Genomic DNA, 26446 nt, shown 5'->3' with positions numbered 1-26446 from the left:
ATTTTTGATAGAGAGCACAAGTGGGGGAGTGGCAGAGAGAGAAGGAGACAAAGAATCCAAAGCAGGCTCCAGGCTCCAGGCTCCAGGCTCCAGGCTCCAAGCTGTCAGCACAGAACCCTACGTGGGGCTTGAACTCAGAAACCGTGAGATCATGACCTGACCTGAAGTCGGATGCTTAACCGACAGAGCCACCCAGGCGCCACTCAAATGCGATATTTTAATAACTGTGTGTTTCAGAATAATAAAAGGTTTAGGGTAATAATAGCTAGTGATCTCTAGAGGGGCAGCATAATCAAATAATATTAGAAGGCTCTCAATTTTTATAACCTGATGGAAACAGAAATGTGCCAACTGAGTGATCACCCTGATTATCAGAGTCTCAAAGGAATACACAGTTATTCGTTTTTATTTCATGATTTCATACTAAAGGAGAGCCAAAACGTTAAAGTCAGAGTGTTATTTCTTTGTTTCTAACACTTAAAGCATGAGGTGAACAGAGGGACACACAGTGAGACAACGTATGTCAACACAATGTGCCTCTCGTGCCCCCTACAGTGAACAGGGCTTACAAGGGCATTGGTATTTTTTCCGTTTTGAAAGAATGTTTAAGACTTCATGTCATTGCTTTGTTATTAAAATAAACAGCATTGAATCTTGGAAGTTGGCTCTTAGAGAAGCGTCAGTGAAGTCTAGTAAAAATGATGGTAATAAATTACAGAACTTTGGTTGATTTTCATAATGTGCATAGAGAATACAGTGAAGCATGTCCCTTAGGAAACTGCCAAGAACTGCACAATACTTATTGTGTCTGGAGCTGGAACCGTGGCGCCGATTCCATGAGTATGGCTGTGTGTGTATGGGAATATAATGTGTGTCCGCACACTAAAGTCATTTGGAAGTCATTGGGAGGTTAGTTTGAGGATGGCTTGGCGTATTTTTGTGGAAAATCATAAAAGTAGTTTGCTCTAAAAGAATAAAATTACCCAGGCATATGTTTTCAAGAAAGAAATCATGCTCTTCCAACAGTCTAGTAAAGGTTTATTTAGCTCTTGCTTTATTAGTTCCTGAAATTTTTCAGAAAATGAAACAAGTTGTAAGAGTTCAACTGTGACTACTTTCCAACATAACGTTGGAAGTGTCCCCAAAGAGGATCTCGTTAAAGCTAGTAAAGTGGCTGTGATTTTAACAGTCGCAGTAATCCCATCCTCATGTGTCATGTCGTTTGTGGCTTTTCTTTTGCCTTCCGTTCAAGTAAGAAAGTGATCCCACAGACAATTTTGAGAACTTTCCTGTACCTTAAAAGTACCTTGTTTTTGAACCTTTTGCTGCCTTTACTACATAGATCTCATTCTCTTTTACAGCCCACTTAAAAAATTACGTGGCCAAGGAATAGAAGTGACATTATACATTCATTTGTTTACATATGGTTCATAACTAGTTTTCATACCAGTGAGAGATGCACTGTGTCCACAGGGCATCATTTCCTGTCATTCCTACTGGTACTCCCATTGTCATTTCAAGCTGAGGTCATCATTTTGCCTCTAAATTCAGCTCCACTTTTTCTTGGCTTGAGGTTTTGTTTTGTTTTGTTTTGTTTTCAATACCAACACTGCTTTCCTCAGAGTTTAACTATTTCTATACGTTAAAGCATTTTTTAATGTTTATTTATTTATCTATTTCTTTATTTTTTTTGAGAGAGAGAGAGAGAGAGAGAGAGTGCAAGTGTGAGCAGCAGACGGGCAGGGAGAGGGAGAGGGAGAGAGAATCCCAAGCAGGATCCATGCTGTCAGCACAGAGCCTGATGTGGGGCTTGCTTGACCTCATGAAACTGTGAGATCATGACCTTAGCTGAAATCAAGAGTTGGACGCTTAACCGACTGAGCCACCAAGTGCCCCTCGCCGTGGCCATTTAAATCTACCATCATTAGGTAATTCTAGGTGGAGGCTGCAGTTGATTCAACTAACAGCATACATAGAGAAATACTATCATGCAAGTTCCAAGAGATTTTTCTGTCTTGCAGAATCCAATACCTCCTTACAAATGAGCTGGTATTAGCCTTTTACTAGAAGGAAAAATAATACAGACAGCTTTTGCATTTTGCTCAAAATCGCTGGCCGCACCTAGCCTGCTTGAGATTCTCTCTCTCTGCCTCTTCCCCACTCATGCTGTCTCTGTCTCTCTCAAAATAAATAAATAAACTTTAAAAAAGAAAAACAAAATGGCCACACTGAGAGAAGCATTATATAATGGCATTTTTATTTTGTTCCCAGTAAATAAGTCAGAATGGGCAAATAGAGTTTTAGAGGTTTTTATTTTTTATTTTTTTGTATAGGGAGTCAAAAGTATCCCACTTTTTGCTAGATGTCAAAAAGAGGTCCTCTGCTTCCATTTCCTGGGTTCTGGGCCTGGATGTGTAACCAGATGATTTGTAGGCTTATGATATTGGGTCATTAAATCATAGACATGGTTCTCATAACTTTGGAGATGAGTATGTTGCCGTTTAAAATTTCGCTTCCAACTGGACATTCATTCTCGGTGCCACTCATTCTTCTAATGCTTAGTAGCTGCCTTCCTATAAGGCTGTTCAAAAGTTTGTCCTGAATTTCAATTCTTTATCCAATGCCTGCTCTTAAATTCAGAATATTTTCTGGTTTCTTTTTCTTAGATGAAATAAAGGCCGAGTGGTACACCTTCACATTTTCCTTCTGTCATTACCAGTTACAGCTTCATTTATAACCATCCTGATTCACATCTCTGTCCCAAGAGGGTTGCTCTTCCAAGGCCCGATTACTTATCTTATAATCCCACTTCCTCCTGGTACCTTTTAAACATTTCACCAGTTACTCATCGTCTTGCTTAAAACTTGGCTCTTTTTCTGTTTCAGATTCTGTCTCCCTCTCGCTGACCCTCCTCTGTTCATGCTCTGTCTCAAAAATAAAAAATAAAAAATAAAACGTTAAAAAATTTTTTTTTGAAAAAAACTTGGCTCTTTTTTTCCATCTGCTTGCCCTCCAGATCTGCTGTACTCTCCTTTCTTCAGGCTGCTGTCCCAAATCTCTCCGTGGAATCACTGCCAAACTTTTAGAAAGGGCAGTCCCCATGCTTTTCTTTTATTGCTTTATCTCATTTTGTCATACTTCTGAGACACTTCTCTAGGGTTACGCATGAACTTTATGTCGAATCCAAAGGTCTCTTTTCAACATTACTTGGGCTAAAAACATGCTAAAATATTTAACTCAGCAGACTGTCCTTATTATTCATTCACAAATACTGAGTGCCCAATACTGCATAAGGTACATAACCTGGGAATAGGGATAGGATTCAACATTTTATTTCCACGAATGTAAAGTTACCCAGGAAAGGAGGAAATAATTCATTGAAAACAGAGCATATACACTGCTTGTAGTGATTACATGTGCTTACTAATCACTCACTTGGAAGGATTGTAATACTCCACACCCCTGAAATAAGGTTATGACCTATCATTTGCTCTAGCCAAGAAAATGTGATTGGAAGTGATTTGTCACTTTTTGGCAGAAGACTTGAGAAGCTGGTGTGTGATTTGTTAGTTTCCTTTCCTCCGTCACAGAGATCAACACAAGTGTTTTAGTTGGTGGAGGCTTTGATAGTTCGTGACCCGGCCTGAGGGTTAATTTGCAGTGAAGGCCCTGCTGATCTGAGATGGACATGTGGTGTGAGCAAGAACTGAGTTTTTGTTTCTTTAAGTGACTAAGATTTTAGAACTTTGTCGCTGTCGTTTAACCTAGCATATCCTGTCTGCCGTGAGGATTCACTGTAAGCGTTGTGAAAATGGAAATGCACTTTCAGGCTTCTTCTAGACTTTTCAAACTGTATGTCCCAGCATGACTCGAAATCCATCATATTAAAAATAAAATGTCTGAAAAAAATGAAAGCGATTGCTAAGCAATTAGTGACTTAATTTCAGTGCCTTGCATCTACCTAGAAAGTAGTAGAGGGTCTATGAGAAAATCAATTCACATCCAACTGTATACATTTCATAATGTACTTGTTATTGTAGCTCAGGGCTGCTCTGAAGTTTATATTTCCTTCTCTACAAACTTCTTGAAACTTAAAATCATTTCAAGTTCACTTAGAGATTTGGGGATAATGATATGCTTTGGTCTATTTTTCTTCCTATCTGAAAGCTTCATTGTGTTAAGGCTGGAAAAGTACTATGTAATTATGTGTGTGAACTTCTTGATAATTTCAGTGATGGAATTTTCTTTTTATGTGCAAATGCTTATTCCTGCACTTTTCATATAATTAATGTGCTCACAATTATATAGGACCTATTATAACTTGCTATCTCATTTCCTGTACATACTGAAGAGAGGGCGTTGTCTGGGTGGTAAATGTTTTGCTCACTTAATGGTAAACTCTGATTTTATTACCACCTTAACCTCTTCTTCTTGATATTTTATATCATCTTCTACTTTGTTTTAAATGTCTCACCGAAGACTTTACTTTGTAATATGTCCAATAATATATATAACTGAGGATAGCACTGAATGGACCAACCCAGAAATAACCCTTTAGAATGGACTTATCATTGATTTGTGCTCATATATATTATTGCTCTGTCTTCATCTCTTAAAAAATTCACCAATAACAATCCCTGTTCTGTTGATCTAATCTCACTTTGATACTTCAAAACGTATCTTTACATTTCTTTGAAACCTTTGGTGTAAGGAAAATTAGTTGGGGCACAGAATTCCAGCATCAACAGCCTGCTAGCACCTGAATGAGACAGGAGTTTCTGTGGCCATGAGGAAGGGTATTATGATGTTTGCCCTCTTTTTGCCTCTTGTCTCTTTCCTTCTCTTACGTTGACCCTCCTTAGGTGCTGTTCAACCCCAATCACCCCATGTGAAACACTTTCCTTAAGAAATAAAGGTGCTACTAAAAGAAAAGTCACATAAAGGTAACACTCAAAGTAGCAGTGTTTGTAAAATTTTACATTTCCTATGCATCAAAATATACTTCCTGTGGGATTTGTTGTTTCATGTGTGGACCATTTTATACATGCTCAGTAATAATAATGATGCAAAATAGAATATCTGTGATATATAAACACAGATGCTTTGGTTAAATAGTATTTGCATGGTTTGGTCTGTTGGTTTCCACCTCCAGCTAGTCCATGGGAACCAAAAGTAATTAAATCTCAAGCTGCTTAAAACATGTACACGGAGGGGCACCTGGGTGGCTCAGTCGATTGAGCGTCCGACTCCGTCTCAGGTCATGATCCCGCGGTACGTTGAGTTCGAGCCCCGCGTCGGGCTCTGTGCTGACAGCTCAGAGCCTGGAGCCTGTTTCGGATTCTGTGTCTCCCTCTCTCTGACCTTCCCCCGTTCATGCTCTGTCTCTCTCTGTCTCAAAAATAAATAAACGTTTAAAAAAAAAAAACATGTACATGTGATCACACAGTCATATGTCCATGTATGCAGTAAGAGTTTTTACATTCTATGTATGTTTTACTATTCTATGTATGTTGTTTACATTTCGTTCTTGGGAAAGGAATTGGAAGTATTTGCAACCTATATGCAGAAAAGAGAAATAATACTAAAAGGATAATACAAGGAATTTACTGAGTTGTGTATATGTTTGTTGTAATACAACTTTTTATATTTCATACCTTCTGTACTTAATGATTTGGAAATATACCGTTTGTAGTCTGTAAGCTCTACCATTAAATTTGTGATATGGATGTATACTGTGTATGCTAATAATCCTTTATTTGTTTCTTAAGAACAAATGAATATTCTTTTCTTAAACTTTACAGATGATTCAAAGTCCTAATAGTTTCAGTTTGCTTCATATTTGATCACGATATTCTTTGGAGTTAAAAAATTTTTTTTCATGGAAATTTTCTTTCTTTTTTTAATGGAAGATATTTTTCTTCATCATCTTGCTAATGTCCAGCTTCTTCTAATTTCTTGGAATCAATTTAAGGATACTTCTTTAGGTTTTCCTAAATTCACTGGCTTCTTGGTTTCCATTGCTTTCTTAGCTGCCACTATGAGATTTCATTTCATTTTTGTATGCTCCCATTGTCTTGTATTTCATATATCCCATATTCCTGGATCATACTGGAATATATAACAAGGAACTTATGTTAGAACGATGTGTGTGATATAAAATATTTCAGAGTCTTTACAAAAGAGTTTACAACAGGGGCGCCTGGGTGTCTCAGTCGGTTAAGCCTCCAACTCTTGGTTTTGGCTCATGTCATGATCTCATGGTTGGTGGGATTGAGCCCACATTGGCAGTACAGAGCCTGCTTGGGATTCTCTCTCCTCTTTTTCTGCCCCTCCCCTTGCATGCAGGCGGGTGTGTGCAAGCTCTCTGTCTAAATAAATAAATTAAACATTTAAAAAAAAGAAAAGAAGGGCTCCTGGGTGGCTCAGTTGGTTAAGTGTCTGACTTCGGCTCAGGTCATGATCTCACAGTTCGTGGGTCGAGCCCTGCATCGGGCTCTGTGCTGACAGCTCAGTGCCTGGAACCTGCTTCGGATTCTGTGTCTCCTTCTCTCTCTCTGCCCCTCCTCTGCTCACACTCTGTGTCTCTCTCTCTCTCAAAAATAAATAAACATTAAAAAAATTAAAAAAAAATAAAAAAGAATTTACAACATATATCCAATGCTTAAAAAATGTATATGTCTTTTGATAGGACAAATAAACATAAGGGGATTTCTTCTAAAATGTATTTAATGAAAACATTATATAGAAAGACTTAATGACAAGTTTACAGTTGCAAATTTTTGCAAGACAATGGGGACTATGTAAAGGACCTTCAGATACAACCTAGAGACATGATGGGATAATGAGGTAACCAGAACACATCTATTGACAGTGAATTTAAAAAATGACAATCAAATGTAGATTTTAATTTATATTCACTGTTACCATTACATGTGTATAATACAGTGCATAGACAGTATTGTTCAGTAGAACTTTTTGTGATGAGGGTAATGTTCCATACATATTTTATCCAATATTGTAGCCACTAGTCACTTGTGGTTATTGAACATTTGAAATGTTAGTGCCACTGAAGAACTTTAATTTTGTTTAACTTAAATAACCACAACGCCACATTGGGCAGCAAGGGTGTAGAAAACGATTATATTCCAAGGTGTTAATGGTTATTGTTTATGTTAGGGAGTTATTGATTGCAGGTTTTTCTTACGTTTTTTTTTTTTTATCTCATCTCTATTTTTTAGGTGAAATTTATCATAAGAAAAGTAAAGGAAGCTATTTTTGAAGAAAACATTCCTAATAGCTATTGTTACACTATGAAAACCATGACATCTAAATCATGATTTAAGCTTTTAATAATATATAAGCAAATTATTCATTTCTTTCATATCAACATTTCTGCCATATTTCAGGCATAATTAAGCTTTCTTAAGGGATCTGCCTCGGATTAAATTCGAGTTTTTTTTTATTTTATTTTATTTTTTTTTTATTAACGTTTTTTATTTATTTTTGGGACAGAGAGAGACAGAGCATGAACGGGGGAGGGGCAGAGAGAGAGGGAGACACAGAATCGGAAACAGGCTCCAGGCTCCGAGCCATCAGCCCAGAGCCTGACGCGGGGCTCGAACTCACGGACCGCGAGATCGTGACCTGGCTGAAGTCGGACGCTTAACCGACTGCGCCACCCAGGCGCCCCTAAATTCGAGTTTTAAAGGACAGAAAAATATGTTTAATAATAGCAACAATAGCCAACATTTATGAAGACTTAACTAATGCCATGCATTGAATAACATGTACTAGCTCATTTAGTTCTTACTGTATGTATTTGAAATATGTACTGATACTTCTCCATCCTGCATGAAGCAACTGAAGCACAGAGAATTTAAATAACTTGCCCAAATTACTCAGCTAGAATATAGCAGTGTGTAGGGTAAGAATCTGACTTTCAGACCCAGGCAGTATAAAAGCCCTATCATTGTCATAACTCCATCCACATTCAGGAGAGAGGTTGCTGGTGAGAAGCAGGTGGAACATTAGATTTAAGGAAGAAGATAAAGTTCATGTGTGTTTGTGATTTTAATGATAGTCCGTGGAATTTAGGTCAGACAAAAGGGAAAATGGGAGCAGAGCAAAGAGGAATACTGAAATGTGGTAGGAAGGGATAAAAAACCATGTCAGTTCTGGTAGGAGAACATGTGATCGGGAAAGACAGGAGGTGGTGGTCAGAGAGTGGGATGTCTGAGATTTGAGAGGCCTTTCGCTTATTTGCAGTTAATACTATCGAAGTAAGAGTATGTGGCTGGGGTAGGACAAAGGGTATGAGTACTGCAGGTGAAAGAAATGGAAGAACAATGCTTTGGAAGGACGTCTACATGCATGAGAGCACCATGACCTACGACAAGAGCAGTTTGAGAGAGAGTGATTGTAAGCCAGGAGCTAAAATGTTGCAGAGGTTTGTGGGTGACCACAGCCAGGAAGGTGACTGGGGGGACAGTGGGATGTGTGCTGCCCTCTTCTATTGTTTGTTCTAACACGGGCTTCTGGCACACAGTAAGCAACTGTATCAGAATGTGATGAATTCCGGTTGGGTGTATTTCCTGCACCTGGTGTGGGTTCCCTGCAGAGACGGCAACAATCGGCAACAATAAATCAGGGAGGAGTGGTTGTGTTTTGCATGAAAGTCGCAGAGCTGCTGACCTTGATGAGAACCTGATGCTGCTGGGGCATGGATGTGGTCCAAGAGACTTGGTGGAACCCACAGGAGGAATGCTGAGGGCACAGCCTGTGTTTCCATCATTGGCGTGGCACAGAGAAATAAATTTCCATGGATAGAGGGCCAGCCACTGGATGAGGAGAATCCAGCAAGAGGCTTTGGCAGGGCTGCGGGGTTCAGGTTTGTCCAGATCTTCCACACCAGGAAATTGCTTGAGGTGGTGGGAGTGGGGTGGATAACAAGTACAGCCTTCTTGGATGCTGCCCACATGGAGGAAATAAGCAGGAAGGAGTGTTTAAGCTTACTGTCGGTTTATGGGATTAAGCAAGCATGGAACAATCATCAGAGGAAAGACAAATCTCCAAGGACTAGCACAGAAAGAAATATATTTTCAGGGCACCTGGGTGGCTCAGTTAAGTGTCTGACTTTGGTTCAAGTCATGACCTCGTGGTCCGTGGGGCTCCAGTCTGTGGGTTCGAGCCCCTTTGCTGACAGCTCAGAGCCTGGAGCCTGCTTCGGATTCTGTGTGTCCCGCTCTCTCTGCCCCTACCTGCTCTCTCGCTCTCTCTCTCTCTCTCTCTCTCTCTCTGTGTGTCTCTCTCTAAAATAAACATTAAAAAAATAAACTTAAAAAAAGAGAAATATATATTTTTTGTCCTTTTCCTTCCTACCCCATCTCTAGTAGAATAAGAAGCATTCTGGAAAAAAAAAGAAGTTGTAACATCAGACGGGGCCTCACATCCCTCCAAGCAGAACTCCAGAGCTTGGCAGAAGGAGGGGATGAGGAGAGAGTGTTTAGCCCAACAGGAGACCGAAGTTTTAAAATGGTTATGACTGACTCTTAATAACTGAAACGAATTCACAGATTATAGAATTAGAATAAAATCTTGTTAGGGAAGCCTGTTCCCTAAAGGAAAAGGAGACTTCAACAGAAAATATTTGGAAGCAGTTTTTAGAAAACTATGTATGCCCCAAATTTTTACTGACTACTTGTGGATTGAATGAATAACTTACACTCTATTACAGCTTGATATTATTATGCACTTAAGAGCTGAGATATTTGTACAAAAATGTTTAGTGACAGGAAATTATATAGACTAGGAGGCTAGGCTAGGTCCTCATTAGGTCAGTATGAAACCACTCCTCTTAAAAATGTGTTAGGAAATAATTATGTTGCAGGAATCAAAGACCCAAGGAAATCTTTTAATTTAGAACCCAAGAATCTTAAGACAACTCTCCATCTGGGCTGTGAATTAACACTTCTCACCTCAGAAAGTGCAAGCCTCAGTCACACCATGTCATGCACAGGGACAGGGTTACGTGTAATTGTAACTGGGGCTCTGCTGACCTCAATGGATACAAACTGTCACAAACACTTGTAGTACTTGAGTGCACTTTGATCATGTACAAAATTGAACACTGTCATAATCTTATTAGATGAGAAATAGAAGGGACTTTTATCATAGCATATCATAAGCGGGAAACTCGTAACTTCTGTCTTACTTTCTTCTTCTTTACATTTTATTTTCTATATGCCAAGAAAAGTAAGGATTGTGAACTCCCTTTAATTTGAAGTTATTACAGACTTCTCAGCCTTGCAGAGAGAGAGTCTGTGGTATCCATTGTGCGATGTAGCCTTATCTTTCTTGCCTCTGTGGAAACTTGCTCAGATAAGGGAACATTGACCTACTCCCTTTATGTTGGCTACATGAACAATATGAGGTAATGATACAAAACATATATAAGAGAAAGCTCGGCTTAAGGGTCAGTGAGAACAAACAAGCAATTCTTTTGTTTCTCTTCAAGTTGGCAGGATTTTCATTCCATATTTGGAAGCAGCAGTCATTTAAATCTCCTACTCACACTTAACCTGATTTTTTACCCCCCCCGCCCCCCCCCTTTTTTTTTCTTGGTAGAGAGGGAAGCATTTTTGGACTATGAATCCTGTGAATCCCATTATTGTATCATTACTTGGAATCAATGTTGAAGATATAAGTTAATCTTAAATGTGCTTTGTGCTGATGGGTATTTATTTAGTCTTAAACTACTACCATTTTTCACTCTTGGCTTGTTTGCATTGGATTTTTGGCTTATTCTTGAGTTCTTGAATTCATTTGCATTTGGAGCAACTTAGTTATGGTAAGTATACTACTTATATTGTAGCTTGGTGTATAAAAATCTGATTCAGATTTTTTAAATGCATTATCTAGGAAAAGACCCTTAAAGTATTTTTAGGCAGATGTTTTAGCCATTATTCTTGTTGATTTTTAGTAATTATATCTCTTGTGTCTGAATATCTTTTTGAACAGACTATTCATTTCTGAAACATGGATTCTTCTAGAAAGTTCTAAAAAAGAGTGGTCTAAGGACAAACTATAATAGAACATTATATTGCTGTGCTTTTCAGTGGAGGATTTTGATAGCATCTCATAGACTTTAGAAAATTCAGTGTTTTCAGCTAAAATAAAATTGCTATTTTTGTTGTCAAATATAAACAATTCTGACTACATTTCATTTTATAACTGTTATTTTATCAGGCTAATTACTTTTTTCAAATTAAAATTTTTATTTTGAGATAATTGTAGATACACAGGCAGTTGTAAGAAATAATACTAACTACTTGTGGCTGATGTCAGTATAGCGTTGTGGATAAGAGTATTTGTTGAGTCAGAGAAAAGCAGGTCTATTCAACCTAGTCTGACATGTCCTAGTTAGGTGATCTTGTGCAGCCTTGCTGAGAGTTTCTTCACCAATTAAATAGGAAAAGTAATTTAGACCTCTCAGGATGATTTTAGATGCACTTTGAGTATAGAGTGCACCTGCCAGTCATTAAGAAGTGTTTATTATTAACAGTATCTTTAAAGTGTTGTGATGAATTATAGCTTTTTTTAACCACAGAAGAATATATCTCCCACAAAGCAGAACACAGTAGAAAGTACCCTTTATATTTATACGTTTATACATTTAATATGGGTACTCTTTCAAGAAACAGATCTATTCCATAAAGAAAGCTATAATTACTTAGGGAAAAGCTCCAAATATTTACCTTGCTTATAAGAGATATTATTTCCTGGAGTATTGTTACTGGAGTATATGATTATCTTCTCCACTGAATTATAAGTTCTATGAGGATAATGGCTAAATAGCATTTTACACACAGTGTGTCTTCCACAAATATTAATTAAGGTTTTGCCAAGGTTTGTTAATCAATACCTTACACAAATAGATTTGTTTTGGGATAGTGTTCGAAATGCTTATAGTTTGGACTTTGGTTAATTATGGGGAATGATTTTCATTTTCAGTATTTTATTAAGATTTCATCCATATTTGGGCTCAAGGGTGACAACATAAACAGATGGGTACTGTCAATCTAAAGAGTTGGCTACACAGAGAAATTTTTACTGAGATATTTCCCAACTATACATTTTTTTTAAATAATACTGAATTTCAAGTGAAAAGACACTTAAAGTGATGCGAAGTGGATACACAGTCATAAATAGCAATTGACTTAAAATGTTAAAACAGTTGTATGGTCTTTTTCCTCCTTTAAAACAGTAAGCCAAAATAATTTGCCTATGAACAGCTTGCCCTAGAGTCTTGGGTAAGTGGTATAGGTACCTGGGGCATCCAGACCTTAAGTATGGTGATAGGAGAGAATTTTAGTAAGTTCTACTGAACATTTTGTAGTTACATCCTGAGCATATGAACTCAAGTGGATGCATTTTTACTTACAATGTAGCCACATTTTATTTCACATTTTACACAGTGCATTATTATTATTTTCTTCACTCTTGTTTAGTCATCTTTGCTTATATTTTACCATGTTATGGGTAGTTATATCTTGTTAATTTTCTACTCCACAATTCAGAAAACTAATATAGTAATAATAATATATTGCAGTGCCTAGAAGTTTATACAAGTTACTAGCTCTCAATACACTTTTGAACATCTTTTTCATTTTGTTCTCACAGTAAGTTTGGTGAGACCCAGGCTATAAATAATACATTGGCAACTACATAAGAACTCAGGTGCCTCTGATTTAAGGTCCAGTGCGTTTATTATTTTTCACCAATCCTTGATCATAAGTGGCTTCTATGTTTTTAAATGAGGGATGACAGAACAGTAAAGCATTGGGTTCGGTCCCAGAAATGTCATACCTCCTAAGAGATGTTTTAAAAAACCTATGCAGTTGCATTATTTTATTCTTCACCCTTAGTACCACCTCACGAGTTAAGAAAGGCAGCTATCCTCAGTGTACCCTTAGAAGAGTAGTCGGGGAGCTAATTGATGTGCTCAGAGTTTGACATTGCTGCTGGGACTCCTAACTTGTAGCCCTACATTGAGCAGTCTTTCTCCTAACATTTGAAACATTGTTTCAAAATAAGGGTCCCAGTGCCACCATTTGTTCATATCTTGAATATGGTGAGTGGGTAACTCATACTGTAAGTTTAATCTAGATTTAACTTGATGTTCTGTTGCTGTTGTTGCTGTTCAGCCGAAGGAGCATTTGCTCATTCACTACAGATCTTCCATAATTTACGATGGGATTACACCCCAATAAACCCATCATAAATTGAAAATATCCCAAGTCAGGGACCCCTGGGTGGCTCATTTGGTTGAGCCTCACACTTCGGCTCAGGTCATGATCTTGCGGTTTGTGAGTTTGAGCCCTGCTTGGGGCTCTGTGCTGACAGCTCAGAGCCTGGAGCCTGAAGCCTGCTTCCAATTCTGTGTCTCCTCTCTTTCTGCCCCTCTCCCGCTCGTGCTCTGTATCTCTCTGTCTCTCAATAATAAATAAATAAACATTAAAAAAAGGTAACTATCGTAAATCAGAAATGCATTTCATACACCTAATCCACTGAGTCTCAAAGCTTAGCCTAGCCTACCTTCACTGTGCTTATGGTTGGACAGAATCATTTAACACAAAGCCTATTTGCTAACAAAGTATTGAATACCTGTGTCAGGTATTGAATATTGTAGCTAGAGGGGAAAACAACATTTGTATCAGTTGTTTACCCCAGTGATTGCAAGGCTGACTTGGCGCTGTGCCTGCCCGCCCACGCTCTGAGAGGATCCTACTGCATAGCACTCGCCTGGGGAAGGATCAAAATTCAAAGTGCAGTCTCTGCAAAACGCATATTGTCTTTGCACCATGGTAAAGTCAAAAATTCCTAAGTGGATCCATTGTAAGCTGGGGAGTTCATGGACTTACTCCCTTCTTGAAGCATTTCTTAGGTGTTAAGGGTCATCCTAGGCACTCTATTTGCTAAGATTGATAAACACTGTTTTGTTTTTTTCTTTAGAAAACTGTAATCTAGTGAGGGAGTCACAGGCTTCTGAATTTGAAGCAAATATTAACTTAGAAGAAGACTAATTCGGTAAATGAGATAGAAAGATTGATGAATTGTTTGATTCATGAATGCAACAATTAGCATTTGCACTGGTTGGACTCATTTGCTCTCAGTTAACTACCAGAGTTAACAACTATGTCTCCTTTATGTCACTTTGCTTTTTGTGATGTCTTACCTTGATACTTGAAATTTTACTTCTTATTTTAATATATAATTACATTAGGTGGGATCTCAAGTCTCAAAAGGTCAATCAATGTGTCACCTGGATATTTGGTTTTTGTATTGTCCCATTAGCATATATATTAGCATAATAGTTCTACTCTTTGGTAATGAGCTTTGTCTACATGCCTGCATTCGTTTTTCTAAGACTGCCTTAACAAAGCGCCATACATAAACTGGGTGGTTTAAACAACAGAAATTAATTTTCTCATAGTTTTGCTAACCAAAAGTCTGAGATTAAGGTGTTGGAAGGGTTGGTTTCTTTGAGGCCTCTTTCCGTGACTTGTAGGCGTCGTCTGCCTTTTCCATGTTTCTTCACACAGTCTTCAACTTCTGGGTCCTAATTTCCTCTTCATAGAAGGACATCAGGAATAATGGATTAGGGCCCACCCTAATGATTTCATTTTAACTTAATTACCTCTTAAAAAATTCTTTCGCCCATTACAATGAAATTGTGAGGCAGTGGAGTTAGGACTTCAATCTTTGACTTTGGGGGGGATATAACCTGTAGCAATGTCTTTCTGACAGTGGGTTTATATTATTTTTTAAGAGACCAGTAAACAACTAGTTGCTTCTTTTCTCCTATAAATGAAGGCTCCGTGAAAGACACATACCAGGTAAAGGACGTATATTATTAATGTTCTAAGTGTAGACTTTGTTTATTTTCGTAAATGCTGAAATTGTTACAGTATTGCAAAAATGGGGATACTCCGATTTTCTCTGGAGTTTACTCATGTTTTAATTAAAATAAGACACAGCAGACACATTGAAGGTAAGTTCTAGATTCCTACAATCCATTTTGTCCAATCTGGTTATTTGACTGGTGTCTGAGTTATACACACACACACACACACACACACACACACACACACACGTGTGTGTGTGTGTGTGTATATACATATATATATATATACACACACACATATATATATATAATTTTCTTTATGTGCAAAATTTATTTTTTGAGACTGTCTGCTCCAGTATGAATGCAGTTTTAGAAATTTTGGTGTCAAAGATTCCATGAGAGTTTACCCCATCCTTTTGTAAAATCTGTAGTATTATGACACATAAAATGAGCTCGTTTTATCATACTTTTATAAACTTACCAACAATTTAATTTACCCTTTGTAGTGTTACTACCAAATAGAAGAGTCTATTCTCAATTCAGCTTCCAACTCAGGTTTTTGTTCTGTTGAGCAGTGAATGGCCCCAACTTCGGCTGCTCTGTCTGATTGTTATGAAACTGCATTGTTCTCATGTTAGCTAGCCTTTCCTAAAATTGACTTATCGTCAACTTTACTTTTTCTTCTTTGGGGGCTATGGATCAGGAACAGTTTACTATTATGATTCTAGGAGAGACTTTTTGACTTCAGTTCAAAACTGTATAGATCAAAACTCAGGGAGATAAATCTTTCTTCCCTGCAGTGGTTTGACCTAAAATAACTGTGTTCCAATGCTACTGATGATATATTTTCCTGTAAATTGTAGTGTTTTTTTAAACCTATTTTTAAAAAGAATGTCCATGATAAATTTAATTAAATGCAAACTCAAATGCATTAATAAATAAATGCATTACTCAAATATAAATGATTAAAATATGAATAAAGATGTTGTGGACCAAACCATGTTATTTTGCTCACTTGCTCAAAATGAAATTCATTTTAGAAAGGGTAGTAAAATATACTACACAGGACACAATACACTATGTCTCTTTTGTGTCACTTTCCTTTTTGCAATGTCTTAATACTTGAAATTTTACCTCTTATTTCAACATAATTATATTAGGTGGGATTTAAAGTCTCAAATGGTCAATGCCCCACATGGATATCTGGTTTTTGTATTATCCCATTGGCATATTAACATGTGACTGATTAAAAACTGGAACAGAATAGAAGAGAACATTATGATAGTGAAGTGCAGCACTCTGGAGGAAAAAAAGGTTTTTTTCTTTTTAAAGTAGGAAAAAAATCTCAAGTTGTATTTGCAATTTCTACTTTTAAAAACTACCTGGTTGTTTTTATTTTCATAATTAGTGTAAAATGTACTGGGTTTATTTTGAAATTGGGTAGGAGAATAGGATTTTTAAATAAATGCATAAAATGGCACCTAACCCTTAGAACAGTCCTCAAATGATATAAAAGGCAACTCTAAATGGTCGCTAAGGATTAAGTGTCCACTGCCCGGGTTTTGATTAAAATGTTATCACCCAGGGGCGCCTGGGTGGCTCAGTCGGTTGAGCGTCCGACTTCAGCCCAGGTCAAGATCTCGCAGTTCGTGAGTTGGAGCCCCGCGTCGGGCTCTGTGCTGACAGCTCGGAGCCCGGAGCCTGTTTCGGATTCTGTGTCTCCCTCTCTCTCTGACCCTCCCCTGTTCATGGTCTGTCTCTCTCTGTCTCAAAAATAAATAAACATTAAAAAAAATTAAAAAAAAATATAAAAAAAAAAAGAAAAAAAAATGTTATCACCCAGTGGATGTGGTTTGTTGCACACATTCATTTACACCTGGTAAACCTCAGTTTTCTTATTACTATAATGGGATAAGAGTAATATGTAATTCATAAAGTTTTTCTTGGGATAAAATAAGATAATGAATATAGAAGCCCTTATTTGAGTCATAGCAAATGCTCTGTATATGTAACTTGCTATAATTTTTACTAAAACACTTCAGAATAGAGTGAAGGGAGATTTCCCAGTATATTGCCTCAAATAATCCAGATTCTCATTTCTAACAAATAACTCATTATTCATATTTTACACAAATATTTTTGTGAAAGTAGTAAGTACTTTTTGAGGTAAAAGGTTGATATATGAATATATATAGATATATCTATAGATACACACACGCATATACATATATATATACATACATATATATATATATATATATATATATATATGGTTGAGCTGAAAAAAGTAGTAGACACGAGTTTATAGAGGGCCTTGCTTATAAATTAAGTCATTCTGTATGTGTAAAGGCAGATGGGAGCAGGAAATAAATTCTGCTATGCAAGGGGATGCTAAAGGAGTCAAGCAGACATTCACTTTCTGTTTCTAGCCCATTGCAGTTGGGTTCCATAGGAATCCGACTCTGGGAAGAGTTAGTGTGCAGGGAGTTTATTAGGGATCAAAATGTGTCAGGGAAGGGAAGAAAGCAGGACCGGGATAAGGGAGAAGCAGGACTATGATGCAGTCACAAAGAGTTCATCCAAACTCTGAGTTCTAGAACTGGGATGGCTTCTTAGTGATGTCCCAAGTTGGCGCTCACGTCCAGCCTTTATATCTCCATGTTGACCAGCCATTGGTTACAGGCTGTCCTGGAAAGAGGACATGACTGGGCCAGGGAGCTCTCGTCACCTGGAGTAACTGGAGAGGTATGACAGCTAGGTGTCAGCCAGTAGCATTTCTGGAAGCTGAAGGACGAAGTCGTTTAGTCTTGTGGGGGTACCCAGGAGGTGCAACACAGAGCCCACAACACAGTTGCTCTCCTGTACAGAACTGTTTTATTTCCTCCATACATAAGTTACATTCAGCATCTCCTTATTTATTTGGTTACTGTGTCTTTCCAGCAGAATGAAAACCCATGGCAGCAGGGATGTATCTGTCATGTATATTTTCATTGTCGAAAATAATACTCGGGACATTTTGGCCACTTACTGCCTTGAAAACTAATCTAAAATGTTTGTTTAGCAAAAGAAATTGAAGCCTTGGTGTTGTAAAATAAGAATTTTACTTCATGTGTAATGAGGCAAATAATTACATAGTTTTTAATCATTACACAGCAGGTACATATATTTTTGAAATCCAAACAAGGAAATTTATTATTATAAGGCAAACTGAGGAGTTGGAACTTTCTCCTCTGAATCTAAGATGATCTAGTCATGAAATTCCCTGGACAGTAAAATAATTAATGGAGAACTACCATAAGTGCAATTCATAAGAAAAATAATAATGACATTAATTATCATTAATATGGTTTGTGTTTATTTCTATTATTGTTGTTATAGCTAATACTGTACCATATAGCCCGTATCTTTTGAATGCCAGTGGGTGGGAAATATAATACTAGGATCCATGGTCATGGTAAACAATTAAAAAACCTATAGAAACTAGAGCTAACCATAACCGAATCACATAGGAATCATGTAAAAGTAAACAGTAGGCCCACAGCACCTCACTGGGTAAGTAAGGCTGGGTAACTGAAGATTTCAAAATCTCCCTAGGTCAGTCTCTTGCACTCCAAAGTTTTAGATCAATTGGTTAGTTGGTGAATTGATGGATACACCATAAAAAGACAAGAATAGAAACATGACCAGCATTTATTCATCATCTGTTTTGTACCAGGACTGTGTTAGGTGTTATCTTCATTAATTTTTAAATATAATTCTAACCAAAAAACAAGGCTGAAAGGTAGATAGTACTATTCTTGCTTTTTAAATGTGAGACTGAGCTTAGAGGAATTAGTACTGAGTTAGCAATGAGTGGAGACAAATCCAAATCCTGCTGTGGATTCAAAGCTCATTTCCTTTCTGCTGGACTGTGAGGTTTCCCGGTCATGTAGTTTAACACACGCGCGCGCGCGCGCACACACACACACACACACACACACACACACACGTGTATGAACATTCAGCAAAATTCACAGACAAAATAGAAGAGTTTGTTATCCACCGTCATAGGAAGAGTACACAGTATATGCCATAAAGTCACGCAAAGAGGAATCTCTGTCTTTTGGGAAGGCATTGTGAGGAAGGAGGTTTGAGTGGGATCTTAAAAAATGAGTGGAAGTGGACAAGAAAAAAGTAGAAAGACTATTCTTGGTTGTACAGTTTTCAGAAAAAAAATCTTTGTCATGAAAGTTTCCATGGAGGTTACATATGCTCTTGAAGTCTTGCTACTCAAAGTGTGGTGTGCAGACCAGCAATATCAGCATCACCTATGAGCTGTTAACAGTGAAGGATCTTAGGTCCCACTCTAGATCTGCTGAATCAGAATCTGCATTTCAGCAGGATCGTAGGTGAGCTGTGCACAGTACAGCTTGGGAAGCAGACACAGCTCTGAAAGATAGTAGTGGACTGATGTTGCTAGAACCAAGAGTATAAGTGGGTTAAGTCAGCAAGTACATACCTGAGCTAGATGGTAAAGTACCTGTGCTTCAAGACTAAGGCATTAAGATTTTAATTTTACAATACCTTATCAAAATTCTAAAAGATTAAAATGAACTTTAAAAAATAGGAAAGAAAATGCTATTTATTGAGAAGACCATTTAATGGGAGCAGCAGGAATAGTAATTTCCAGGGCTGTGGTCCCAGGAGCAGTACCAGCACCACCTAGATCTTGTTAAGATGAAGAGTCTCAGATCCCGGGCAGAATCAGAACCATAGTGAATCAGAAACTGTAGGGTTGGGGCCTAGCAGTCTCTGTTTTTTATTTTATTTTTTAATGTTTTATTTTTGAGAGAGAGACAGAGTATGAGTGGGAGAGGGGAAGAAAGAAAGGGAGACACAGAATTAGAAGCAGGCTCCAGGCTCTGAGCCATCAGCACAGAGCCTAACACAGGGCTCGAACTCAGCAGTCTGTTTTAAAGAAGTCCATCAGGTGATCTTGATGTACATTCAAGAATGAAAACCACTATACTAGAGGCACTGAATATGACATTGTTTTCTAATGAAAAGCAAAATAGGGGTGCCTGGGTGGCTCAGTCGGTGAAGTGTCCGACTTCAGCTCAGGTCATGATCACGTTGTATTCTGTGCTGTCAGCTCACAGCATAGTTCCTGCTTCAGATTCTGTGTCTCCCTCTTGCTGTACCCCTTCCCTGCTCATGCTTGCTCACGTTCTCTCTCTCTCTCTGTCTCTCTCAAAAAGAGACAAACATAAACAAATTTTTTTTAAAAATAAAAAAGCAAAATAGTAAAATATTCTAGATGTATCTTTTTCTTGGATGCATGCATAACTTATGGTGGATGGGAATGTGTTTTTGTTTGTTTTTGAGACAGAGAGGGCACAAGTGAGGGAGGGGCAGAGAGAGAGAGAAAGGCGGGGCTCATCGGGGCTGGTGTTTTACCTGAAGCAGGATGCATGCTCACTTGAAGTGGGGCTTGAGCTCACCGGATGTGAGACTTGAATTCATGAACTGTGAGATCATGACTTGAGCCAAAGTCAGATGCTCAAGTTCTTAGCATCTGACTGGGAATGTTTTAGAAATACGTTGGGTTGCTCACAGAATCAGTGAGAATACCGGGACATCAGATGAAAATAATAGGCAGAAACCAGGGGTATCAGAGGATCAAGAGAACATGGCCATTGTCAAGGTCAAATCATGGGCATAATCCTTAGGGGGCTCCACTGGTACCGACACAGGTACTGTGTTGGACATATTTTTCTGTTCCCAGCAGGGTAGTCTATAGTAGTTAGATGCCTAGTTGCTCTGTCTGTGTCTTCAGTTCCAGAGTCTTGGGCTGGAGTTTCTGATTGGCTGAGCTGAATCCAGATCTTTCACTTTTTAGATTCAGAGAATAAAAAGAGGGCATGCCTGGTCGCTTTTGGTTCCCACAGTGAAAAATTCCCTAAAATGAGATAGTAGATATGCCATAATAATTTCTGCATTTTTTCTGTTCAATGAATAGTTTTAAAGGTGCTGTTTTTTTTCTCATCTTTATTGAGATATAATTGAGAAATAAAAGTTATATATACTTTAGGTATATGAATTGATGTTTTTATATATATTGTGAAATAATCACAAATCTAGCTAATTGACATAATCATCACTTCACATATTTGCTATTTTCTTTATTTTTTTGGTGTGTGTGATAAGCGTAATTAAGTTCTACCTTCTTAGCAAATATTAAGTATACAATACAATATTATAACTATATTTATGTTGCTGAACATTAGATCTATAGGACTATTGATCATGCCTAACTGAAACTGTGTACTCTTTGACCAACATTTCCCTATGTCCGCTCATCCCAGGAAAAGAAATAACAGGTATATCCAAATCATAAAGGAAAAAGTAAAATTATCTCTGTTCGCTAATGACACAATCATATATCTGGAAAACCCTCAAGATTCAGCAAGAAAACCTAGAAACTAGAAACACATCCAGTGAAGTTGCAGGATACATAATCAATTTACAAAAAAGATTGTGTTTCTATATACAAACAATATACAATCTGAAAAGGAAATAAAACAATTCTGGGACACATGGGTGGCTCAGTCAGATAAGCATCCAACTTCAGGTCATGATCTCATGGTTCATGAGTTCAAGGCCAGCATCGACCTCTCTGCTGTAGGCACAGAACCTACTTTGGATCCTCTGCCCCCCTCTCTCCGCACCCCTCCCCCGCTCACATGCATTTATGCATGCTCTTTCTCAAAAAGAAATAAACTTTGTATAATAAAATTCCATTTACAATAGCAAGAAAAAGAATAAAGTAATTAGGAATGAGCTTAACCAGAGGTGAAGGACTTGCACTAGGGGTTTTAATGATGGGTCTTTGAATCAGCTCTTTATACCAATGCTGTCAAATAGAAATACAATGCAAGCTACATGTATTTTAAGTTTTATGGTAGCCACATTAAAAAAAATAAAAAGAGGTGGGAAAATGTTAATTTATTTGACCATATAGGTTCAAAAATTTATTATTGCAGCATACAACCAATATAAAAATTGTTGAGATATATGATATATATGTATTTTTATTATGTCTTTGAAATTAGGTATTTGTACTAGTTCTATTTCAAGCTCCCAATATCTGCTTAGGCTAATTGCTACTATTAGACACAGAAACTTGAGATTATTCAGTATGTTCAGTTTTTATTTGAGATACTCAGGACATTCCTCAGATTGAATGTTTTTTCAAAAACATTTAGAGCATGTGACTAACTTATAACACAGTAAAGACATTTTTGCAAGGCTCTAGGGTATTTATTATATTCTATATTCTTTGTTGGTGATCTAAGTTCATGGAAAATCACCTTGGAAAATACAGGACCATTAGAAGTTCAACACTGCTTCTCTTTTTCCTTTCTTGCTTAAAAATCTCCAGCAGCTGTCACATACAGGTTAAAAATGTATCCATCTACAGAGACCTATTCTTTAAGTAGTTGCCATTGAATTCTGTCCCAAAGTATTTAAAAAATGATGGGATTGATGTGCTTTTCTAAAGGACTTGTTTAAGTAGAAGGAAAATGAGGCAATTCCAGATGCACAGAGAAGAGTCTGGAGATTCAGATTTATAGGGTTTGCCAGTAAATAAGCCTCAGAATTTTATTGTGGGTTTACAGGAGATGTTAAAACCAATGATAGGACTGAAGTTTTAAAAAGCCTGAGTAACTGGTAATGTGAAATTATCATTGGTAATAATTCATGGAATCTTTTAGCTATTTCATTAATTTAACAAAGGTTTATGAAGTGTTTACTATTCTGGAAGCTGGAGATACTACCATAATTTATAGTAATAGCTCAAATTTATGGAGCCCTTATGTGTAGGAAATTGATATGTGTGCCTTACACAAAACAGTGTTGTTTTAGGGATTATACTGTATTCATACATTAGGAGATAGTGAATGGTAAGAGGAAGAGCTCACAGTATAACTTAGTTTGATTCCATTGGCAGTTGTGAAGTTGATACTCATAACCACCACCCTTTATAGTCTCTAAAAGATGTGATTGTAACTTTGTATAATATTGACCTCCATGGGACTTATCTCTTAATAGTAATGGAGAGAAATAAAGGAATGCCACTTTGCTATGCATATAGTGTGTGTGTGTGTGTGTGTGTGTGTGTGTGTGTGTGTGTGTGTGTATAGGGTTCATTTTGGGTATGTTATGTAGTGATGTTAGCCCATCCGAGTGTTGCTTAGCACAACAATTAGTTAAAGATACGGAATTGACTTCTGGAGAGATCAGAAAAGGATTTGTAGATATGTTGGTCAGCTAACTTTTTTTTCTGTAAAAGGCCAGGTAGCAGATATTTTGTGGTTTCTGGGCTATATGGTCTCTTGCAACTACTCAACTCTGTCCCTGCCGCAAAAGAAGCCACGGGATGCATGCCATATGTGATTTGTGAATGTGTTGCAAGGCATATGTATTTATAAAAGCAGATGGTAGGCCAGATTTGGCTTATAGGCTCTAATTTGTAGATAAAAGTACTATTATATCATGATGGAGTTTGGAGAGAAATCAGTCATCATGGGATTTAATTTACTCATTTTTGCAGGTGATAAGAAAACAGAAGTGTAAAGAAAGCCAAAGACCCTCAAAATCATTGATAATGCTTGAACTGGAATAAGAAGCTGTGTTTCCTTGATTTTTTTTTCTAGGTCTCTAATCCCCACACTTTGATATTCTGTTTTGAAAGACCCCAATGGTCACCTTAATGGTGCCAGAGTTGTTCCACATGACAGGCCATGGCTCAGACCTATCATTAATGAGGAAGCAGGGAAAGAAATAGATTTTGAAGGAGAAATACATAGTGATCGCACAGGAATGAATTCCTTTATATAATAGTAGGTTGACATTAAGGCTGATAATGGCTCCTCCCTTGCTCAAAGGTATAAAAGACTGTGGCTACAGATTCCTTTATCCTTATAGGTTCCTCACTCCACGTGGGTGTAATTAATCTGTCATTTGGTGGCATATTTGTGTGGATCCAGACAGACACTCGGGAAGGTGTGTCCTATTATGCCCTTCTGTCTGTATCTTGTGTCCTATTCACATTGTTTTTTGTTTTTTGTTTTGAAAGAAAACCAAAGAAAATTTGGACTGGGTATAAACTGACATTCATTTCAATTTTAGAAATATTTGTTTTCAAGGTAGTGATTTAACACGCAAGCTTATAATTTATATTTAATTTAAAATCTGTCTTTCATAACAATAATTTTGAGATACATAAAATTCTGAATTTCTCCCCAGAGAGTTAGTCTTCTATCTTTATTCATAGATATTTAATATAGTTTACTTTTTTATTTTTTTTATTTTATTTTATTTTTTTTAATTTTTTTTTAACGTTTATTTATTTTTGAGACAGAGAGAGACAGAGCATGAACGGGGGAGGGTCACAGAGAGAGGGAGACACAGAATCTGAAACAGGCTCCAGGCTCTGAGCTGTCCGCACAGAGCCCGACGCGGGGCTCGAACTCACAGACCGCGAGATCGTGACCTGAGCCGAAGTCGGACGCTTAACCGACCAAGCCACCCAGGCGCCCCTATAGTTTACTTTTTTAAATGAAATTTTTAATTGTGTACTTGAAAATGGCTGAGTTTTATGAAGCAGAGGGGAAGGAGTATTAGTACATAGCTGATGACTCAAATTTGAGAAATGTTCACAGAAAATAGGAGACAGGAGAGAGAACAACAAATAGTATAGAGAGGAGCTCAGAGAGCTGGGTGGAGAAACCAAATAACTCAGAAAACCAGAGAATCAGAGGAAGGGAGTGGGTAAGAAAAAAAGTGAATGTTGAACAGTATCCAAAGATGCAGAAACTATCAATAGACCTGGGTGATTGGTGACATTATTCTTTTTAAGTTCATTTATTTATTTATTTCTGAGAGCGAGAGAGAGACTGGGAGGGAGGGGGAAAGGGGGAGGCAAAGAGAGAGAGGGAGAGAAAGAATGGCAAGCAGGTTCTGTGCTGTCAGCCCAGAGCCCGATGCAGGGCTCAAACCCACAAACCCTGAGATCATGACCTGAGGTAAAATCGAGACTCAGACGCTTAACCCACTGAACCACCCAGATTCCCTGATTAGTGATATTTTTGGTGATGTTTCAATACGCTGATGCCAGAAACCAGTGTGCGTATGTCTACGTAGTGAGCAAATAGAGCAGGTGATTGTTAATTTCAGAAATTTGGGCAACTAAAATGGATTTAGGAAGAGTAGCATGGATAATAAGGTTGGTTGGTTGTTTTGAGAAAGAAGCTTTTGTTTATATGTAGACACTAAATGGAAGGGGCTAGTAGAAAGTGATCTATTAATACATAGCATTTATTGAATATGTTGAAGGTTTTCAGCTCATTTCAGTACTGCATATGTACTTGTTATTACATGTCTTTCACCTCTAATAGCTTTCTGGGGGTAGAGGATGGTTGATTAATCTTGAGGTATTCAGCACCTAATATGGTACATGACACATAGTATGTATTTAATAAATAGTAGTTGAACTTAAAAGACCAGTCACGGTTTACAAAGAAAGTGAGAGAATGATAGGATGGACAATAATGAGCTATGCCAATGTAATCATGAAAAATTTCCAAATTTCCTGGCCAGGTACTTGGGTAACTTCAATTTCCTTAATTGTTTTGTGGTATCAAGCTTTTAAAGTATTTAGTTATTGAGTTTCGGCAAAAGCTACTAAACTTTATACACGATGGCAAAGCCAAGATGGAGGGACAGTTGCTAAGCAAGGCAGCCTGCAGGAGCACAAACTTTAAAACACTATGCAAGTATAACGTGCATGCATCTGTGTTACCTATTTATAACATGGGTGTGTGTCTATATCTACACGCGTATTTAAACATTTACAGTGTTTTCTTTTTTTAAACATCCAATAAACACTGTTTTGCTGAACATTATTTTTGCCTTTCCTTTTTTTTTTTTGTATTGGGTTGTAATGAATTTTGGGTCTAAATCTCTTGTTAAATCTCTGAAAGCAGCTCTCAAAGTAGAGAGGACAAGCATCTACAGCCATTTATATTAACTTATTCAGCACCAATTTCTGGTCACTCTGTATTGAGATTTCTATAATTTCTGCTCATCTATTAGGAAAATCACACTTTCACACTGCATACCGGGAAGAAAAAGCACATCCTGCACATCTACAGATTTGGATTATTGAATTGTTGATGGAATTCTATGTTATTAAAACTAAGGTTCTCTCATATGTTTATGTCTCTCTTTGAATTACTAAACCAGACATTCATAGAGAAATTGTATATTCATTAATGTTTTTCCCAGAAAGTAGAATTTTCTCAGAAAATAACATTAATCGCCTGTTATGCTGTATGGAGAGTTAAGTGTGCATGGAGTAGTAATTAAGATAATTAACAGACATCTGCTGTAGTTCTCTTTGGTATTAACAATCACCTTCCTTCTACCTTCTTTTCATCTTTTTCAATAGTTTCCTCAAGGAAAATATTTTAACCAAATTTTGGTGAGAACTTTCTACACTTT

The 26446-nt window shown here is 37.4% G+C and overlaps 1 protein-coding gene across 3 annotated transcripts in view; it reads left to right on the top strand.

Moving 5' to 3' along the window:
• ZNF385D (zinc finger protein 385D) overlaps window positions 1–26446 on the top strand; it is an 888320-nt gene that overhangs the window by 12310 nt on the left and 849564 nt on the right. For 2 of the 3 annotated variants that reach the window (XM_042956307.1, XM_042956306.1), the window contains exon 1: window positions 17517–17647. The exons of the other annotated variant lie outside the window; for it this stretch is intronic. In XM_042956307.1, the coding sequence (XP_042812241.1) occupies window positions 17561–17647 (87 nt within the window). In that variant the 5' untranslated portion in view covers window positions 17517–17560. Of the gene's footprint in view, window positions 1–17516; window positions 17648–26446 lie in introns of those variants that run through there. 3 annotated transcript variants of the gene reach the window in all.

The sequence above is a fragment of the Panthera tigris genome, chromosome C2 (genome assembly GCF_018350195.1).
Source record: "Panthera tigris isolate Pti1 chromosome C2, P.tigris_Pti1_mat1.1, whole genome shotgun sequence".
NCBI classification, from domain to species: domain Eukaryota; kingdom Metazoa; phylum Chordata; class Mammalia; order Carnivora; family Felidae; genus Panthera; species Panthera tigris.
This window is presented reverse-complemented; position numbering and strand designations above follow the sequence as displayed.